At 42.4% G+C, this 20,971-nt stretch overlaps 3 protein-coding genes across 3 annotated transcripts; 2 read left to right on the forward strand and 1 right to left on the reverse strand.

The window, feature by feature from the left end:
* Positions 1-289: 289 nt before the first annotated feature.
* On the reverse strand, positions 290-3,300 carry LOC130734589 (protein NUCLEAR FUSION DEFECTIVE 4-like). Its single transcript, XM_057587069.1, has 2 exons — positions 2,651-3,300; positions 290-1,801 (listed from the first exon to the last, which is right to left on the reverse strand). Exons 1-2 carry the CDS (start codon positions 3,119-3,121, stop codon positions 638-640), a joined length of 1,635 nt encoding a protein of 544 aa, XP_057443052.1. The 5' UTR covers positions 3,122-3,300; the 3' UTR covers positions 290-637.
* Positions 3,301-5,861: 2,561 nt separating this feature from the next.
* Positions 5,862-6,833, forward strand: LOC130734351 (uncharacterized). Its single transcript, XM_057586720.1, has one exon. It carries the CDS (start codon positions 5,862-5,864, stop codon positions 6,831-6,833), a length of 972 nt encoding a protein of 323 aa, XP_057442703.1.
* A 1,863-nt stretch (positions 6,834-8,696) lies between these two features.
* On the forward strand, positions 8,697-10,427 carry LOC130734362 (uncharacterized). Its single transcript, XM_057586731.1, has one exon. The coding sequence runs from the start codon at positions 8,697-8,699 to the stop codon at positions 10,425-10,427; it is 1,731 nt and encodes a 576-aa protein (XP_057442714.1).
* Positions 10,428-20,971: the final 10,544 nt, after the last annotated feature.

Below are 20,971 nucleotides of genomic sequence, written 5' to 3' on the forward strand. Positions count from 1 at the left end.
ATTATGGCTCAAACAAAAGTGCATATATAGCTACAGTGTTACTGCAGTGTTTACCAGAGAAGTACTAGTTGGACTTTGTTCCCCTATCCCTGTTGATCCATTTAACATCTGAGGAATCATTCAAGCACATACCCTGTCACCCCCACAGTGCATATGGCAAAAAGTGGGTAATCCACGGGGCTTGTAAAAGAGTAGAAAAAAAAAAAAAAGATTGAAATAACTTACTTCCCCTCTTCCTTGGTGTGAGTGAAAAAGTGAAAATATGTAAGAGATATTATGGAGAATATAATCAAAGATCAAACCAGCCCTAATGTTCATCTTACTTCATATGCCATGGTAGGAGTAGCCATAAAAGATGGTCTAAAGTAAAAATGAGTTGTTTTTGTACTTCCAACTTTCCACATTTTTATAAGGGTACCATACAAGTACAAAGTGATTTTAATCCCAAATTTTTCCTCACCCCATCTGTATCCTGCTTTGGTGATGTGTCATGACTCATGAGAATCAAAGTGAGTTGCTAACAAAGTTGCACGTGAGCACACAAAGTAAAAGAAGCAAAGACCTTACCAATAAGTCACTGAACCCCAACAAATTCATCACTCCTTTACAGTATATTACCAAATGATGTTTTACTCCATCACAGAATATTTCGAATTCTTCTGAGTACAACCTCAGCATAAAAGTTTTTGGTCCGGAAAAACAGAGCTAAAGCGGTGAGAGAACCTAGAAGAGTGGCAGAAGCCATTATGAGAAAAGCAAACATGAAACAATGAGTTCCAGTGCATGTATTTCCTTCTGATGCTTCTTTATCGTATATATACCCAACTACTCTTACAGAGAATATATAAGATCCCACTGGACCTGCTATTGTAATGGTGTTGAATATGCTACCCATATGTCCCACACCAAATATCTCAGAAGTGATTGTGGGCATTAGGGACCATTGAGAGCCATAACAAATACCAACTAATATCAAACCAACATATAGCGCATTCGGCAGTCCAGAAGCAATCACCACAAGGCCAATGCTCAAGACCAACAAAGTGATGACCATGAATAAAGGTCTTGCCCATCCTCTAGTGTGTAAAAAATAATCTGACACATAACCAGCTCCGAAACGGCCGAGAAAATTCCAAATGCTCCATAAACCGACCAAGGAACTTATCTCATGGCTGGTATAACCAAGGGATTCCCCTATTTGGCCCATATTATTAACTGTTGCAAGTCCGGCTCCCATACCACATGCCATAGAAACAAACAAGATCCAAAAGTTCACCGTCTGCACTGCTTGAACAAGATTCAGGTTTTCTCCTAGTTGCAGGGCCCTTTGACTCTTGGTATCAAGCAAAGGGTTGCTGGAAGAATCCGGCCTTGCATCCATCTTCTCGGTATCCAGGGGCTCAGGCTCCACAATTAGTTGGGACCCCTCATCAAGAAAACTTTCTGAAGCACTAGTTGAGCTCCTTTCTTGTGCTTTAAATGCAATGCAAAGAAGTGAGGCTAGCAACACCATAAGCCCAATGACTATAACGATGTGAACAAATAACTGCAGGCTGAGGATGTTCTCTAGAATTATAACCACCATAAGATATGCAGTAATAACCAGAGACATCAAAGAAAATATGTTTAGATACTTCCTTTCTTCTCCCTCATGAGTGTTGTGGATTCTTACAAACCACATAAGCAACAGAGTATTGATAGGTGGTAAGAGTGCTAACATCAGCAGATAATTCATAGGCTTGTTGTTGAATGTTGCTTTGTACACTTGTATTAATATTGCTCCACTGAGACCAAGAAAGCCCTATTAAGGAGGGGAAAAATGCAATGCCAAACATGAAAACAATGCAAGACACCAAGTAGTTAAAGGCAGAGATACTGTCTAGTTTAGCAACATATTGGCTCTAGTGTATAAGAAGCATGGATACTAGAAAACAATTCGTATGGTACCCATAAAATGTTGCAGAAAACATACAAAACAATTGGTTCACTACAGAATGTTTTTTCCCTATGTTTTATTTATCAGTCAAAGGGGAATTTTTTATATGAAAAGTTTTTCCTAAGTTATGACATTCACTAGATCAAAAATTTGCAGCTTACCTTAGTTTCTGGAGCATAGATAAACCTTAGTTTTTGGAGCAGTTAAATCTAACATGTATTCTAAAGACAAAAACCAACTCTTCTCAGTTTTTGGTGCAGAGTTAAGTTTAACATGAATTCTTAAGACATAAACCAACTATTCTCAGTTTTTGGGCAGAGTTAAGTCTATCATGAATTCTTAAGACATAAACCAACTATGAGAAAATTTCATAGAGTAAAATTTCTTTATTATAAAATGGGCTAGTTATTGATATGATTTAATTGAAAATGTCACATAGGATTACTCTGAACACTGGTTAACGGTAAGATATTAGAATATAGATACTGAAACTAAAATTATCTATGATAGTAGAGACCAAAATCATGAAAATTAGATGATAGTATGATAGACCAAAACCAATTTTGTGTAAAACGATAGCCTAAAACCTTATTTAAACACATTTATTTTTCATATTATACCTTTAACATGTTAAATAGCAATGAACAATTTTTCATTAAAAATTTCTCTCAGAAAATACACTATTAAAAATAGAAATGAATGAATGAAACAAACCTTCATAATCCCAACGATAGTTCCGCTATAATTAGGGAAGTTACGAACGCCGGTGACAACATTAGAAGTGTTAAAGTAGCTCTGAGCATGAGCTGCCACGAACATGAACAAGCACATCACCGGCGCCGGAACCGGCGAAAGGACGCCGACGACGGCGGCCCACATGAGAAAATAGCCCAAGAAGCATAGGACCGAGCCCAAGAAGTGAACGACCCAAGGTCCAGTCGTGTTTCCGCGGCGGCGGGCAAGGAAATCATATAGGAGACCGGCGATAACTCCGACGTTGACTCCGATGTCCTTGAAAACAGAGACGATGTCGAGCGTTGACTGGTCGTAGTGCTGCGTTGACTTGAGTGTTTGGGAATAGATGGAAAATGTGTAGAGTGACCCACTTGTGCATTGAATCCATATGCTTGCTACTGTTGATACCCACTTTGAATTAAGGTGGTAGAAATCCATGTCCATGTTCATGTTCACACGCTCTCTCTCAATTTCTGGGTTCTTCGTTTTGTGATGTTAAGGTTCGTTTGGGTCATGACACCTGGAACTTGGGGTGTTGTTCGTTAGCCACCTCTACCACCTGGGTTTTGTTTGTTTCCTCCTCCAAATTAAGGAAAACCACCATGTGCTGGCGACAAAAATTTCATTTGAATGTCAAAAATAAATACATGGATGATATTGTTATGGTGGTTAACTTACCTCATCTATTAATGAGGATGAAATTTCTACCATTACCTATGAAAATGAAGTATATTTCTTGATCAACTATTTATAGTGTTAATTAGTGCTACCACCCACCACGTAAGAATTAGTCATTATTGTAGTCGGTAATATTTGGACTCACCCAAAAAAATAGATTTTAAGATGATGGTAAAAAACATAATACAATGCAGGGGCGGACCCACAGCCAAGTCAGGGGTTCAGATGAACCCCCTGAGAAAAAGAAAAATTCTACTTACCCCTTGTAATGTTTTTTTTTGAACCCCCTGAGATTTTATATTTGCACCCAGACCCTCACTTACCCCTCTCTCTCACAGACTCACGCTCTCACCCTCTCACTCACGATTCACGCTCGCTCACCAGTCACCACACCCTCACACTCTCGCACGGCGCACCACCACCACCGGCCACCACCACGCCACCACCGTCCACCGACCACCGGTCCAGCCGGCCCTCTGTTGCGGCTTTACCCTAGGTATGGCTGATTTCCCTAACCCTAAATTGATTTCCTTTCTCTTCTCAAGCTGGATTTTTATGACATGTTTTGTGATTTGGTCATAATCGCAGCCTTAGAATACTCAAATCCCTTCTACCCATCACCTTAGCTTGATTCTCACTTTGTATTTTGTAGTATATATTTGTGTATTTTTGCTATAATCATAGTTTTTAGATGTGCTCAGTTTATGAGGCAAATGGGGTTTTAGTAAAGTTATGTTCTTTGCAAAGAAATTTTGAAATTCTACTCTGGGAAACCAAAATTTGGGCTTGGGAGTGTAAGGTAGCAGATGATCGTTGCCCACTCTGCGGGATATCTGACGAATCAGTTCTGCATATATTTTTCACTTGTCAGTGCGCATGGCAATTATGGTCCTTGGTCTTTCAATGGATTGGCTTCTGTTTTGTAATTCTGGGTTCTGTTAGAGAACATTTTACTCTCTTTTTTGGATCATTTACAGGTCCAGGAAGGTTGGAGTATCAACTATTTGGTTATGTGTAATCTGGCACATTTGGACAGTAAGGAATGATATGATTTTTAGGGGAGGAGGATTTGACTCAGAGGAAATCTTTGAGAAGTGTCGTTTGAAGGTGTGGGAATGGTTGAGGGCCAAATGTAGCTCTTTCCTTTATTCTGTTTTTGAATGGATCAATGAACCTTTAATTTGTCTTGACTCTCTGTGAGGGAATTGAAGCTGGTTGCAGTTGCAGATGTGGAATTCTTGGTATATTTGTGGGTTATGTACTGAAAGAAATCTTTGGAGGAGGTGATTTTGGTCTGCAGCAGGACATTGATATCAGTTCAAACTAAGCAGGCAATGATTTGAATATTTGATATTGGCCCTTTAAGGGACCCTTGTTCGTGATCCATATTTGTTGGTTTTGTATCTGTTGGCCGTGTAAGAGTTTGGGGCTTTAGTGGATGGTTTTATTAATCTTATAATGTTCAATTGGTCTCTTTGAAGGTCCTCTTGAGTGTTAGAAAATTTGTACTCTGCTACAATTTATTTCAATAAATTCTTGTTTTGCATATATGATTGTTATTGTGTTAGATTTGAAGTTAAGCTTCCACTTTGTAATCTGATTGAGTTGTATAATTTTTGTTTTTCTTACTCATATCCTTCATATCCTTCAGTATTTTGAACTTTTAGTGTTTTACTTTCATGTAAAAGATTCCATAAAACTTCATCATTATATTTTTATCGATGTGCTTATTTGAAAAATTTGAACCCCTGACCCCGGGGTCCTGGATCCGCCACTGATACAATGGTATAAAACAAAAAGTAACAGTATGTCATGTTATGTCCCCTTTCTTCTTGTATTCTAATTTGTATTCTAAGAGCATCTCCAATGAAGTCATTATTTTAAGATCTTAAAATAAGATCTTATTAGATCCCACCATTGAAGCTGTCCTACATGGCATGAGATATTAGCAAAAACTAAGATTCGTGTCTTAGCTCATGTACTCTCAAATCTGGGATCTTAAATAAAATAATATTTTTTTCTCCTTTAATACCATGACCTAAGTGAAAAATAGGGAGAGAAATAAATAATATAAATATATTGGGTACTGGGTCGGGCGGGTCGTTATAAGTCCACTGACCCGCCCAGTAAGGCCAACAGAAAGGTGATTAGGACATGGACCCCAGCTTGAGGATGTGGACCCGAGTTGTTTTGTCTTGTTATATGGTACACATGCATTTGTCTTATTCAACATAGGGATTTGGGCCCTGCATGTAAGGCCCAAATCCATGAACATTCTAGATAAGGATCATTCCTACTATAAAAAGGATGTCCTCACCTTGTACTAGGCACCTTTTGAATCATTTATGAGATTATTTCCTTATTTACGTATTACTTACCTCTTTTAGCTCTGCTAGGGTTTTTCAAGGGTACATTATTACCATTGTCATACCTTAGACAGGAACATTGGCGCTGTCTGTGGCTCTGACTCAGTGATTATTCTTCTGCTGACGTGAGAGGCATATTTTTGCTTATGGAGACACGTTCTTGTGGTGGGCGAGCTACCCGCCGTCGTGGTGGAGGTCGTCTTACTGGAGTCAGGAGCCAGGCTCCTGTAGGACAACCTGAGTTGGAAGGAGAAGCTTCTTCAGACGAAGCCTCGGTGGCGGTACGATCTCATGCTACCACGGTTCCAGATGTCCAGGCACGATCAGATGCGGCTGTTGGATCGGGACTGGATCTTAAAGCTAAGCTTCCCACCCCGGAAGCGGATGCTTTGGGAGATCAGCAGGCTGACACACCTGTGCGAGCACCAGACAATGTGGTAGGAGCCTCATCTGCGGAGCTCAGGCAGGTGTTGGACACTATCCAGGCGGTTCAACGTCAGAATGAACATTTACAGGCTCAGGTGGAGTACCTTAATCAAATGCGTGACTTAAGGCGTGGGCAACGTGTGGACGCTGAGGATGTGGTGGATTTTCAGCCCTTCGCGCCCGTAGTCGCCGCAGTTGAGATTCCAGAGCATTTGCAAACTCTGACTTTGGACATGTATGGGGGGGATACCGACCCAATTGATCATTTACGGTATTTTAATACTAAAATGGTCATTGGAGGGGCGACCGATGTTGTGAAGTGCAGATTGTTGCCTTCAACATTTAAGGGCGTGGCCATGACTTGGTTTATTAAACAACCTCCATATTCCATCTCCAACTTCACTGATTTGTCAACCAAGTTTCTAACACAATTCTCGGCCAATCAAGCACAAAAGGCGACCCCAGCTGATCTGTTCAATATTCGCCAGCATGCGGGCGAGCGTATTAAAACTTACATGTCTCGATTTAGTCGAGTGTCAGTGCAGTTAGAGGACGCCAGTCCGGATGTATGTGTGGCGGCCTTTAAAAATGGGCTCAGATGCGGCTCACTGAACAAAGATTTAACTAGGCGGCCTGCCAAGGATATGATGGACTTGCGTGCACGGGTACAAGAGTTTATCTTGGTTGAATAGGATGAGCAAACTAAAAAAGATAGGGACGACTGGCGAGCTCAACCAGATGAGAAAGGCCGCGCTCCTAAAGATCAACGACCCGCTCAGACACCGCGCCAGCCAAGGCCAGCGCCCTATCCAGCAGGGAGACAGGGGCCACAAAGTAACACTTGGCATCGGAACAGTCAACCTGCTTCGGTGAATCCGGCGGCCCAAGGAGGACATGCTCCCGCCCAAGGTCATCAAACCAAATTAAACGCTCCTCTCAGCACAATACTGCGAGCAGTAGGGCAAACTAATGTGGTTCAGTACCCAAGGCCACCCAGGCGACCTCCTGCGAACGTGGACACAACAAAGTGGTGTGAATTCCATAAAGCCATGGGACACAATACAGATAATTGCTGGACTTTGCGCAAAGAGATTGAACGACTGATCAAGGCGGGGCATTTGTCCAATTTTGTCTCAGGAGACAATACACAGCTTGATGCAGCCAAGAATAAGGGCGGTGATTCGGCAAAGGGAAAGGAGGTCGTTGAGGAGTTAGGGGTACCCGCCGAGCCTTGCTTGTCAATCGCAGGGGGATTTAGCGGCGGGCGCATATCTAGCAAGGGAAGGAAAAGATTTGTGGAGGCAGTGAACTCGGTTCACCACGCTTACGAGGGGGAATGGTTGCTGAACCATACCCCCATTACTTTTTCACCAAAGGATTTTGATCATGTGATTCCGCATGATAACGATCCAATAGTGGTGACTCTGCGCGTGAATAACTATGTTACCAAGAAAGTTTTTCTCGACCAAGGCAGTTCTGCTGACATCATATATGGTGATGCATTTGAAAAATTGGGCTTAAAGGAGTCGGAATTAAAGCCATATACGGGATGTCTAGTTGGATTCACAGGCGATCGGGCCAAGGTCCGAGGCTACGTGGAGTTGAACACTGCTTTTGGTGAGGGTGAATACGTGAATAAATTTCAAGTAAAGTATTTGGTTCTTCCGTGTAAGGCGACGTATAATGTGCTTCTAGGGCGTGATACTTTGAACAAAATATGTGCAATAATTTCAACCGCCCATTTGACAGTAAAGTATCCAGCTTGCAATGGAAAGGTGGGAATCTTAAGGGTGGATTAAGAGGCCGCCCGAGCATGTTATGCACAAAGTCTGGAACTTTATGGCAAGAAGGCAGCCAAGGAAGCACATCGCGTCACGGAGATTTTTCCACATGATAATTTCAATTTGGATCCTCGGGATGATTCAGAAGAGTTGAGACCTCAGCCGGCGGAAGAAACCAAATCTGTTCACTTATCTGGGCGTGCTTTGAAAATTGGAAGCACCTTGTCAAAGGAACATGAGGACCGATTGGTCGAGTTACTCAAAAATAATTTGGATTTATTCGCATGGACAATTAAGGATGTTCCAGGCATTGATCCCAACGTTATATCCCATCATTTGTCAATTCAGCCAGGAGCAAAACCTGTTGTACAAGCTCGTAGGCGGATGGGCGAGGAAAAGGACAAGACAGTACAAATAGAAACTCAAAAGTTGCTTGACGGAAAGTTCATTAGAGAAGTTCAATATCCAACATGGTTGGCAAATGTTGTTATGGTGCGCAAGGCTAATGGTAAATGAAGAATGTGTACATATTACACAAGTCTAAACAAAGTTTGCCCAAAGGATTCTTATCCGCTCCCAAATGTGAACAAGTTGGTAGATGGGGCGTCCGGTAATGAACTACTCAGTTTAATGGATGCATATTCCGGATACAACCAAATAATGATGCATCACCCTGATAAGGAGAAAACGATGTTCATGACAAGTCAGGCGAACTATTGCGACAGGACGATGCCCTTTGGTTTGAAGAATGCGGGGGCGACCTATCAGCGGTTGATGGACAAGGTTTTTGTAAATCAGGTAGGAAGAAACATGGAGGTATATGTGGATGACATGATTGTTAAGACTGTCAAAGGGGGCGCCCATCATGAAGACTTGGCGGAGGCATTTGCACAGATCCGGAAGTACAATATGAGGTTGAATCCAGAAAAATGCTCCTTTGGAATTTTAGGTGGCAAGTTTCTAGGATTCATGGTCACGTCAAGGGGGATCGAGGTTAATCCCGACAAATGCAAAGCTATAGTAAACATGAAAAGCCCATCTAATATTCGTGAAGTTCAGAGATTAACAGGACGGTTGGCGGCCTTATCTCGCCTTTTGCCAAAAGCAGGTGATAGGGCAGCGACATTCTTTGCGTGTTTGAAAAAGAATACAACTTTTCAGTGGACAGGGGCGTGCGAGGAGGCCTTCCAGCAGCTTAAGGAGTTATTAGCTTCACCCCCTATGCTAGCTAGGCCAACGCCCAGGATTCCTTTAATTCTCTACTTGGCGGTCACCGAGGCGGCGGTTAGCACAGTCTTGCTTCAAGAAGAAAACAAGCAGTTTAAAATCATATACTTTGTTAGTCACACACGGCAAGGGGCGGAAGCGCGTTACCTAAAAATAGAAAAGGCAGCTCTAGCAATACTAAAGACGGCCAGGCGACTTCGGCCATACTTTCAGAGTTTCCAGATAAAGGTCAAGACAGATATTCCCTTGAGGCAAGTTTTGCAAAAGCCTGATTTGTCAGGGCGACTAGTGAGTTGGTCGGTCGAGCTGTCGGAATATGACATTAGCTATGAACCGAGAGGACAAGTCACGATCCAGAGTCTGATTGACTTTGTGGCGGAGTTAACACCCACAGAGGGTGACAAAGAAAATGCAGAGTGGGTACTTTCGATGGATGGCTCGTCCAATGAATCAGGAAGTGGTGCAGGCGTGTCGATTGAAAGTCCGGACAAAATGCTGATTGAGCAATCACTTAAGTTTGGATTCAGGGCGAGCAATAATCAGTCTGAGTATGAAGCATTAATAGCAGGTTTGAGACTCGCCATTGAATTGGGAGTGCAAAAACTGTACATAAAGGGCGACTCTCAGTTGGTAGTGAAGCAAGTACGCGGTGAATATCAAGTGAAGGATGCACAATTGTCCAAATACCTAGAAATTGTTCAAAGGCTTATGCAGGCGATTGGACATGTAAGGATCGAGCACATACCAAGAAGTCAAAACGAGCGTGCGGATGCATTGGCTAAATTAGCCAGCACTGGGCGCCTCGGAAACTATCAAACTGTAATACAAGAAGTGTTGCCTCATCCAAGTACAGACATGGTAGAGTTCAAAGTGGCGAAGGCTATAGCAAATGGAGAACCATCTTGGATGGATCCAATCATTGAATTTTTAAGTCAGCAACCGCAGGATGAAAGCAAAAACACAAAGGAAAGAAGGCGCGAGGCTAGCTTTTATACTTTGGTGGGTGGACAGCTGTATAGGCGGGGAATTATGTCTCCAATGCTTAAATGCGTGGACACTGCTAAATCTCAAGAAATAATGGCTGAGGTTCATGAGGGAGTATGCTCAAGACACATTGGGGGGCAGTCTTTGGCCGTTAAAGTCCTTAGAGCGGGATTCTATTGGCCAACCGTCAAGAAAGATTGCATGGAGTATGTGAAAAAGTGTTCAAAGTGTCAAGTTTTTGCCGATTTACACAGGGCACCACCAGAGCAACTCACAACAATGACCGCCCCATGACCCTTCGCCATGTGGGGAACGGACATTTTGGGACCCTTTCCAAAAGCAAAGGCTCAACTAAAGTTTCTTGTGGTGGCAGTGGATTATTTCACCAAGTGGATAGAAGCTGAGGCACTCGCCACAATCACTGCAGTCAAGGTGCGGAATTTCTTGTGGAGGCGTGTTGTGTGTCGTTTTGGAGTCCCAATGGCACTGGTTATGGATAATGGCACTCAATTTACCAGCACATTAATAAGGGACTTCTGTGCTGATCTTGGGATTGACATGCGATTCACTTCAGTTGAACACCCTCAAACGAACGGCCAGGCTGAGGCGCCAAACAAGGTCATATTAAATGGGTTGAAGAAGAAGCTTGATGAGGCGAAAGGCTGGTGGGCGGAGGAGTTGCCCGGTGTTTTATGGGCGTACAATACCACGGTCCAAACCAGCACTGGAGAAACGCCGTATAGGCTAACCTATGGTTCAGACGCCATGTTACCCGTTGAGGTAGAAAACCAAAGCTGGAGGGTTACAAACAGGAATGAGGAAGAAAACAATGATAACTTAATTGCAAACTTGATTATGCTCCCAGAATTGCAAAGAGAGGCGCACTTGCGTAATGAAGCTGGAAAGATTAGGGTCGCCCGAAAGTACGCAACTAAGGTCGTCCCTCGAAAAATGAAGGCGGGAGACCTGGTGTTGCGCGAAAGGAAGCTAACTTCAGGAAAGAACAAATTGACACCCAATTGGGAAGGCCCTTTTAGGGTTAAAGCTGAAGTAGGCGCGGGGGCGTACAAGTTAGAACAATTGGATGGCGTGGCAGTGCGCCGCACGTGGAACGCCTCTAGTTTGAGGCAATACTATAGTTAAGAAAAAGAAGGTCGCACTCTTTTTTCCTTGAAAAAGGTTTTTAATGAGGCAACCAATGAAAAGAAGGGAGGAAACTCTCATGTACGGGTCTATAAACCCTAGTTCTTGTTAACAGAAATGAAAAATGTTTTAAAGTTTGATATTTGTTACAATTGACGAGATCTAACTCATAAACTTTGCTAAACAAATTTCTTATGGCGATGACCCAAAATGACAAAAAACTTTCGCAATCAGAAAGTGTCATCACTGAGCAAACACAGCCTTGGCAATTCTAGTGGCCACTAGAAACCAAGCCTCGTCCGTAAAACGACTAAGGCCAGTAAAATGTGCCTAAGCCTTGGTTATCATACCAAGCCAAACACCTCGCCAAAAGGCGAGTAAAGTCTCAGCAAACACGCTATAACGAAATTAAAATGATTGAGCAAAATATGATTGAAAATAAAAAGGGAACGAACGCACAAATGTCATACGTCATTGCAAAATAAAAGGGGAAAGCCCGAAATCCAAACAGAAGCAACAAAAGGTTAAGTTACAAACATGAAAATATTCTTAAAATCCTATGCATGGTTATTTGCGTCGGCGGTGGAGACAGTCTTTTCCACGCCCTCGCCCTGAGTTGTTTCACTTACAGCAACCTTCTCCGCGTCCTCGCCCTCATCTTCGTCGTCGGACTCCTGCATAAAAGGGAGGCTGCTCACTTCAGGATCAGGATCGCCTATAACTTTGCCATCCACGATCTTCTTCATGAAACCAAACGTAGAAAAATCAAGTTTCGGATAAAGAATCTGAAGTTGCTCTTTGGCGCTGAGATGACCTAAAACATATTGGCGAGAACTCTTCACTAAAAGTGTCTCGTTAGTTTTTTGCAACTCAGCCTTCAACTTGTTAATTTCTTCTTCAGCAGTGTGAAGTTTGGTTTCAAGAGTCCATTTGGCAGCCCTCTCCTTAGCAAGATCCTCAGTCGCCCCCTGAAGCTGACGGCGGACGCCGGCCAAAGCATCTTCAGTTTGCTTCTTGGCAGTATCTGCGCGCTTGGCGGCGGTTTCCGACTCAGTTTTCAATTGAGCACAGGCCACCCTAGCATCCTCAAACTTTTGCTGGGCGCAGGCCTTATCAGATTCAATATTCTTCAAATGAGGAAGAAGACCGGCGGCACAGCTGGCAGCGGCGAGCGCTTGGTTCACGGCGAGGGTCACAGCAGCTCGAACGCCCTTGGAGGCCACATCAAGCGGAATTTGAGTGTTGAAATTCCTTTCTATAAAGTTCAAGCCATTGAATTTAGGGTCAAAGACGCTATGAAGAGCGCCGGTATCGCTCCCAGGTACCGTGTCCCGAGATGATTGAGGGGCAGGGCTGGCGGCAGCTATCAGATTGGCAAGAGCGCCAGGAGTGTGAGTCGGGGGCGGGGGAATGTTGCTAGAAGACCTCCTGTCTTTTGAAGCCTTGGATAAGGCATCATGCAATGTTGTTTGCTTGGGTCACTCTTGGAAGAACCGCCAGGTTTTTGCCGTTTAGGGTCACGTTCATCAACCAAGGGTGACTTATTCTTCCTATCATTCTTCGAATATTTCTTCGCGTTCTTCCTTTGCCCCTTAGCAGCGTCGATCTGACTGGCGATTAAGGCTCGCATGCTATCAGCACTAACGCCGCCTTTGGTCTTGCCCATTTCAGCTGCAAACAAAAAAAAAAGTTAGTAAGGGGCGATCGAAGAAAGCTCATTACAAGGCATGCATAATGAATCCAGACTTACAAAAAATTGCGGAAGTTTCTCGTCTTTGGCGGCCTGAAGAAGGTCGGTACAGGAAATTTGAGGGAGGGTAAGGATGTAAAAGGCGACCTGTTTCTCCTCCTCGGTCAGCGCCTCAAGCACGACAGTGATGTCCCGCCGAGGATTCACAGTCCAGTGTAGAGGAAACATGGGGCAGTCTTTTTGGTCAAGAATGAGGTTTGGAATGTCGGGCGAGTGAACGATCTTAAAAAACTTTTTTTGCCAGTGTTTGAAGTTACTCTTCAAGGGTTTGAAAATGGCCATGTTAGGGCGGGCCGATAAAGGAACAAAAGACACACAAGAAGGTTTGGCGATGCTAGTCTTATAGAAAAAGAAAAATAACGGGTAAGTGGGGACAACGTTTAGTTGCTCACACAACAACTCAAAACAACGGATGAAGCCCCAGGCGTTCGGTAGAAGCTGGCAGGGGGCGACATTTAAAAAAGTAAGCACATCACAAACAAAACTGGAAAAAGGAAGCTTCATGAAAAGCTCGGTAAAAATATACCCATGAAGATAGAACCAGGCGGGCTCTCCGTTGGCTCCATTAGGTTTAAGGGTGACGACTTCACTGTCATCACAAGGGGCGACGTTCAGGGCCAGGTCGTCATTATGGCCGGTTTCGGGATTCACCCTGGTGAAGCCTCGGGCGTTAAGGCGGTTATTGTTCAGTGCTTGAACACTGTTCCAAACGGAACGTAAGAGGCACTTGTCATCAATACACTTATCACTAGTACGCCAACTTTCAGAAGTTGAGGGATTATCGGTGGAAAGGTGAGAGGTTATAGAGGCCGCTCTTTCTTGGGCGGGTTCCGAGGAAGAGGGCGGGGTGTGGGACTCAGAATCAGAGTCAACCGTAATAACCTCTTGGTTATTATAAATTTTGTCATCATCAGAAACAGGATCAAGAGAAAGAGACGAACAAGAGGGGTTTTTGGCAGACATTTTGGAGAAGCTTCAGGAAAGGGAGATGAATAAAAAAAAAAACAAGAGGAAAAAGTAAAGAGAAAAGAGAGGAACTGACCGAAGATAGGAGAAGTAATGGGAATGCAGCGAGCAATGGTGGTCGGAATACTAAAAGGTCACCGGAGTAGCAAGCAGCCGTCAAGTGCAGAGAGCTTCAACAAAGGCAAGGGTTGAAAGTAAGGAGAAGTAAAAGAATGAAAAAATGAAGATTTGGTGTTTTATATAGGGAAGTCAAGTAAGGAGAGAGAAGGAAAGTGGAAAAGACGTGACCATTTTAAAACGTTTTCACAAATCGAGGATTCCGCGTGAAAAGACTGCAGCAGTTGAAAGCTAATGATGGCAATTTTTCGGTAACGGTGCAACGATAGAAGAAACCGCACAAGTCAAGCAGTTTGGGCGACCAGGCGTGAATTTCATAAGACAAGCAGACTCCAAAAGAGGTGGTCTCTTTCTTGTGGGCTTGTGGGTTAGGTCATATAAGGCGGGCTTACTGCGGAAAAGGCGGCAAGAACATTTCTATCTGGACTAAGACATTTCAGTTCCAGAAAAGATGGAGCTTCATGTCTTGTGGGCTTATGGGCCGGGCGGGTCGTTATAAGTCCACTGACCCGCCCGGTAAGGCCAACAGAAAGGTGATTAGGACATGGACCCCAGCTTGAGGATGTGGACCCGAGTTGTTTTGTCTTGTTATATGGTACACATGCATTTGTCTTATTCAACATAGAGATTTGGGCCTGCATGTAAGGCCCAAATCCATGAACATTCTAGATAAGGATCATTCCTACTATAAAAAGGATGTCCTCACCTTGTACTAGGCACCTTTTGAATCATTTATGAGATTATTTCCTTATTTACGTATTACTTACCTCTTTTAGCTCTGCTAGGGTTTTTCAAGGGTACATTATTACCATTGTCATACCTTAGACAGGAACAGGTACAGTGTGTCCAGTCAAAAGTAAAATAAGATCACAACAACTAGAGTGAAATATGCATTGAGACCTTATGAGTGTCTTAAATCTTATGTGGGATTCTGGACCCACAAAAAGTGAGTTAAGTCCCAAAATAAGTTCCTAACCATTGGAGATGCTCTAAGTGCTACCTAAGTAACACTTTTTAATAATTTATCGGCCCTATTTATATCCATATCTATATATCCATACAAATAGAGCCTCATTTAGAGGAAAGTCTTACCAGGTGTCCTATGCAGGGAAGAGAGTGTGATGTGTCAAACAAAATCTCTAAAAACTTTTTAACACAAGTAAAGAGCACTAAAAATAAATGGAAAATAAAAAACTGTTTCCCAAAATACAAGATTTCTCTAGATGCTATTGGCTCCACGTACTTGAATGCTTGCCATCTATCGAGCACCTACAAAGGGTTTTCAAAACAAATTCAGGAGAAGTAGAAGGGGATCTGCCAACTGCTGTAATTAGTTGTGTAACAAGATATCTATGCTGCATTTCATGATAGCTTGCGTAGTCAGAGTTCTTCTCAGAAACCTTCAAACATGCGAAAATCAATTGATTACATGCAGTAGTGGCAGATCAAGAAAATTAAAGTCGTGGGAGCAATATACACGCACACAAGTACATAAATATATAATGTTAAAATATAAATATTAGAGAATTGCTATTCAGACCCCTCCCCCCACATCTATTCAAAACCAAGGAAAATTCTGAAACTCGAAATTACCCCTTTCGAACGCACTCTCATAGTAGGTCTCTGTCGCACTTAAAGCTTCATTTCGTCAGTGCGACAGAGACGCACCTTGAGAGTGCGGTGTTGACGCACCTTGGGCGTGCGATTAAAACGCACCGGCCGTTGACCATAACTCAACAACCGGTAAAAGCCATTAAATGCTTCCGTAATTTCCTATGTTTTTTGTTACCATCTATGCTGGTTCGAGCTCTATAAATAGGGTCTCTTCCTTCCTTCATTTTCACACAAATCTCTCCCTTCATCCTCTTATACTCTTTCTTTTCCATACCTCTTATGGTTTAGAGTTGTTAATGATTGGGGTGATGCGGATATTATCCCCAACATTAGCAAGTTTGAGTACTTTGAGAGTGATATTTCAAATTCAGAGTGCCAAACTTGCTAATGTAGGGGTGATCAACATTGGTTATTTCAAAGTACCCAAACTTGCTAAATAGAATGGTCCAAGCTCCTGGGAAAAGTGCCTCTTTGGAGACCATTTGTAATGATGGAAACATCTAGGCTCTGTTGGCGGCGCTGCTGGATTCCCCAACTAGGCCTTGAAGAACATGGTTGGACCATAAGAGGAGGAGGATCGGAAGAAAAAGAAGGAGTAGAAGACAAGGACGAGGACCTGAAGAAGAGGAAGATTGAAATCTTCCAGATTGTATCCCCTAGGGGTCATTGTACTTGTATTTTTAAAGTACTAAGTTTAGGGCTTAGGGTTTAGGGGTCATTGTACTTGTATGTTAGGAAATTATATAATGTATCATGTATCATCAAACATTATTAATAATAAAGATGAATTTTGTTAACAAATGAAGTATTTGTTTCTGTTTCCGTTACTGTTTCTACTTCTGTTTCTGGTATCCTAAGAAAACTCGCACCCTTAAGGAGCATCTACACCGCATGTTGAATGTGCGACATAGACACACGTTGAATTTGCGTGACACTACAAGACCCGAAACAGAAATCATGGCATTCCAAAACTGAAATTTTGTAATGTATCATCTTACCATTCAAAAACAGACATTTTATAAACAAATTAAAACAAGTTTTGCAATGTTTCGGCATCTGATATTGTTTCTGGTATCCTGAGTTAAGTCGCACCATTAAGGTGCCTCTGAGTCACATGTTGTATGTGCGACTCGGACGCACGTTGAATGTGCGAGTGGTATGTCACACATTCAACGTGCGTCGACTCAGACGCACCTTAATGGTGCATGAAATTAAGAAGCCTGCAACACTAACTTGGCAATCAAAAAGTACCAAAAGTCTTTTTGCATAATTAATGTAAGACCCTAGTTTTTAAGTTATAGATTAAATAATTAGTTTTCTATTCACACTTAAGTTTCGGTGAACAAGTGTTAACAGATTTGAATGACTTTATGAAGAAGAAAGTTCAGGAAATGATTAAGGATAATACTATACTCAGTTTAAGTTATAGCTCGAGCCATTTCTACACCCGGCTAAGGTCGTAAGTGTCTGAAAAAGGCTATTTCCGCTCCTAGAGTTCTGCTTAAGCGAAATTCAAAATCGTTAGAGAAATAAGAACCTTCGAGTATTTTTTCCATGACCAGTATTTCGCTACAGAACTCTGGACTATACAAACGGTAGGTTTGGCTTCCCGAAAGTCCGTCGAAGCTATGCATTATCTTCTCGGAGACTTTAATTAAGACCCTGAATGAAGAGTTTTTCTATTCAGAGCTTTTAACAAAGTTTCCATCCGCGTAGTCTCATTTCTTTCAACGATTGCGATCTTTCTTCAGAAGGAAGATTCTTCATCCGACGCCAACTGCAAAAAAGTAGTTTTCCAGTGTATTTCAATCCATATTGCGTTTGTATTGTTTTCTTCAATTTAAAGAACCTCATTTTGAGTTTTGGCATTCTATCGCCAAATATTCACTTATTATCAGCAGATGAAAGTACCGGGACGACCGGATCCGGGAAACCTTCACCAAGTGAGGAACCCTTACGCGGTGAAGCTGGAGAGTGGGAGGTGAGGGAAACTTACTTGCTAGTTAATGACATAGGCGTCGATAACTTCGAATTGCTTATTTGATTATGATTCGTGTTGATTGAGCTGAATTGGAAAATGTTTTCTAAGGCTTCAGTCGTTGTTAAACTTGAGACTTTTGTTTCAGTTTTCTGGGCTTCGACCGACATGTGTTTATGATTTGATTGCTTCTATGTTTGATGTTGACTGAATCACATGTTTATATGTGCTAAGTGGCTAATCGTAGGATGTGTTGATATATGTGAATATTTTTGTTGGATTGTACTAACTGATTGTGCAATTACTTACATATATACTGGGGAATCGTCGGAGTGTGGGTAACGAGAGTTTATGCCATGCCAGTGACAGAACTTTTAAGGGAATGTTTAACAGGTCGGACCAAGGTCTGAACCTTTGACGTTGTAGGATATCGAGACCTTCTCAGGGAATTATACGGATTTAAGGGAAATCTTAGAACTTATAGAGTTAGAGACAAAAAGGATTAGAAATCGTTTTACAAATGAAATTCATAATACGCTAAATAACATTCGAACAGTTAAAAATATTGATAACCTATTGAAGAAGGCTTAGAGCTTGAATATGAGTTTTGGGAATATGAGAAGTGTCGATGATCCTAGTTAGGGGAAACCCTGTGTGCTTTCGCACTTTGCCCAACCGACAGTTTAATGTTTAGGCTATCTAAAGGATAAGTCTGGGAAACCAATATGTTTCTAAGGACGATGTACTTTTTGCTCACAGAGCAGTTCAACCATCCAAAAGATGATTCAGATGACTCGAGTAGTCATCAAGGGTGTTTGCCCTCTTTGTTATGGGAATTCGAGGTTGATAATTTGACCATTACCTTAGGGTATCTTAGAGACAATATTCTTAGCTAGACACTTACGTTTGTGAGGATAATACGATGTTTGGCTAACCATATTGTATCATTCATTCATGTTTGAGGTTACACGGCAGAATGTTGGGCCTCAGTGGAGCCAGTGGTGATCAAAAGATCAGGTTACCACATAAGAACACCAAGAGTGTTTCTTAAGTAGCAGACTTAGTAGCTAACCTACGGGTTAAGGCCGATCTGACTACATTTAGGTTGTAAGTGACACCCGAGCGTTATGGTTAACACAAAGGCCAGTGAAAAGACCGACTCAATCGTGCCCAGCCTGTCCGGAGCATTCTTTTAGCATGACATTGCATTTCATACCACGCACTTGATGATTTGATGTTGATAAACATCGTTATGTGTTTTGATAAATTGATGTTTACTGTTTGTTAACATAGTAACCTGAGGATATGATAATATATGTCATGATAAGATTTATCGAACTTATATGTATCTATCCCTATGCTTTACTTGTTGTCTGTATTCTCTACTCTATTCTGTGAGTTGACCCTCGCGCCCTGCCTTGTTTGTATTGTTTGTGTTTGGGCGGTCGACAAACTGCCAGATGCCTCTGGGGGAGTGGTTCACGTTGGTTCGCCCTTTCGGGGGAATCAGGTACGGGATGATTGACCGGATCGACCCTGCCGCATGGGAGTTAGACCCCGCCAACCACCGCGCGACCTATTTGGGGAGATTGATGGAGGATGTGATTGATGGACATGGAGACCTGACGACAAGAGTACTGCGGAAGTATACAGTAGCCTTTGACCTGCCACCAATGGTTCGCTTTGGACCTGGCTGTGGGATGCGACCACCTACACCACTGTCGTCGTCGTCCTCTGAGGATGAGGATCCTTCCGAGATTGATGTTGTTGCTGAGACACCTTCTGGATGACACCTCCTGCTGATTTGGACCCTACAGACGTCGCGTCTGCTTCCAGGCTCGTTGAGCCAAAGGAGAAGCCAGTCGCCATACCTTCGACTCGTTTGGGTGCGTCCACTTCCTCTCGTGGATACCGCGTGCAACCCTTGGTTCACGTGGTTGAGGAGGAGATTGCCACTGTAAGACCCTGATTCTAGACCTAGAGTAAATAAATTAATTTCTTATTCACACTTAGGTTTTAGTGTATCGTGAAAGGAACCTGAACAAGAGTTTGTTGTTTTGGATAACTTAATGAAGAAGAAACTTCAAAAAATGACTAACGATAGTATTGTAGTCAATTTAAGTGATAGCTCGAGCCATTTCCACACCCCGCTAAGGTCGAGAGTGTCCAAAAAAAGTTATTTCCGCTCCTAGAACACTGTTTAAGAGAAATTCAAAATCGTTAGAAAAATAAGAACCTTCGGGTATTTTTCCCATGACCAGTGTTTCGATACGAAACTCTAGACTGTACACACAATAGGTTTGGCTTCCCGGAAGTCCGTCGAAGCTAGGCTTTATCTTCTCGGGGACTTTAATTAACACCCTGAATGAAGAGTTTTTCTATTCGGAGCTTCTAACAAAGTTTCCATCCGCGCTATCTCATTTATTTCGACGATTTCAATCTTTCTTCAGAATGAAGTTTCTGCATCCGACGTCAGCTACAAAAAGTAGTTTTTCGGCTTAAACTGATTCATACTGCGTTTGGATCGTTTTCTCCAATTTAAAGAATCTCGTTTTGAGTTTTGTCATTCTGTCGCTGAATACTCGCCTAAAATCATCGGACAAAGTACCAAAACGATCGGAACCACGAAATCTTTCTTTTTCCACATTTTCTCTTCCCTATAAAAGGGAAAAATAAAAAAAAAATCTCCCATTTCAGCCATAGAACCCGTGAGCTAAAGAGAGAAGGAGAGGAGGGGTAAAGAATACTTAGAATGCCTGGATTGGCAAGGAGTAAAGAATCCTTAGAATGCATGGAGAGACAGGGAGCAAAGAATACTTAGAATGCATGGAGAGGTCGGGAGCAAAGAATACTTAGAATGCATGAAGAGACCGAGAGCAAAGAATATGTGGGATGCTTGTAGAGGCAGGGACTCGTTGTGCCTAGAGAGGCACATACAAGAATGCTCAACAATGCCTGGAGAGGTATGTCTAAAAAGAATACTCCTTGAGCTTGAAGAAGCTCGTACAGTAATACTCAACAATGCCTGGAGAGGCATGTCTAAAAAGAATACTCATCTATACCTGAAGAGGCATACATAATTCTTGTAAGGAGAAGTCATTGATACTTAATAGTGGAAATCTTAGTAGTTTTCAAGGACTGGACATTATTGACTTATTGGTGGGCTACGTCCAGTTCTTGACAACTACTAAAGTCAAGCAAAACATGACTAATTCGAAGGAAAATAATGCAGACGCTAAAGTATAAATACTAAAACCAAAAGTCCAAAAT

This window comes from Lotus japonicus, chromosome 1 (assembly GCF_012489685.1).
Source record: "Lotus japonicus ecotype B-129 chromosome 1, LjGifu_v1.2".
Taxonomy (NCBI): domain Eukaryota; kingdom Viridiplantae; phylum Streptophyta; class Magnoliopsida; order Fabales; family Fabaceae; genus Lotus; species Lotus japonicus.

What these genes read in the sequence shown, in the direction of transcription:
- LOC130734589 (XM_057587069.1), bottom strand. Translation starts at nt 3,121, where the DNA reads ATGAACATGGACATGGATTTCTACCACCTTAATTCAAAGTGGGTATCA. An exon ending in CTATCGTTGGGATTATGAAG is followed by an intron (nt 1,802 to 2,650) that starts GTTTGTTTCATT and finishes CCTCCTTAATAG; the next exon opens with GGCTTTCTTGGTCTCAGTGG.
- LOC130734351 (XM_057586720.1), top strand. Translation starts at nt 5,862, where the DNA reads ATGGAGACACGTTCTTGTGGTGGGCGAGCTACCCGCCGTCGTGGTGGA.
- LOC130734362 (XM_057586731.1), top strand. Translation starts at nt 8,697, where the DNA reads ATGGACAAGGTTTTTGTAAATCAGGTAGGAAGAAACATGGAGGTATAT.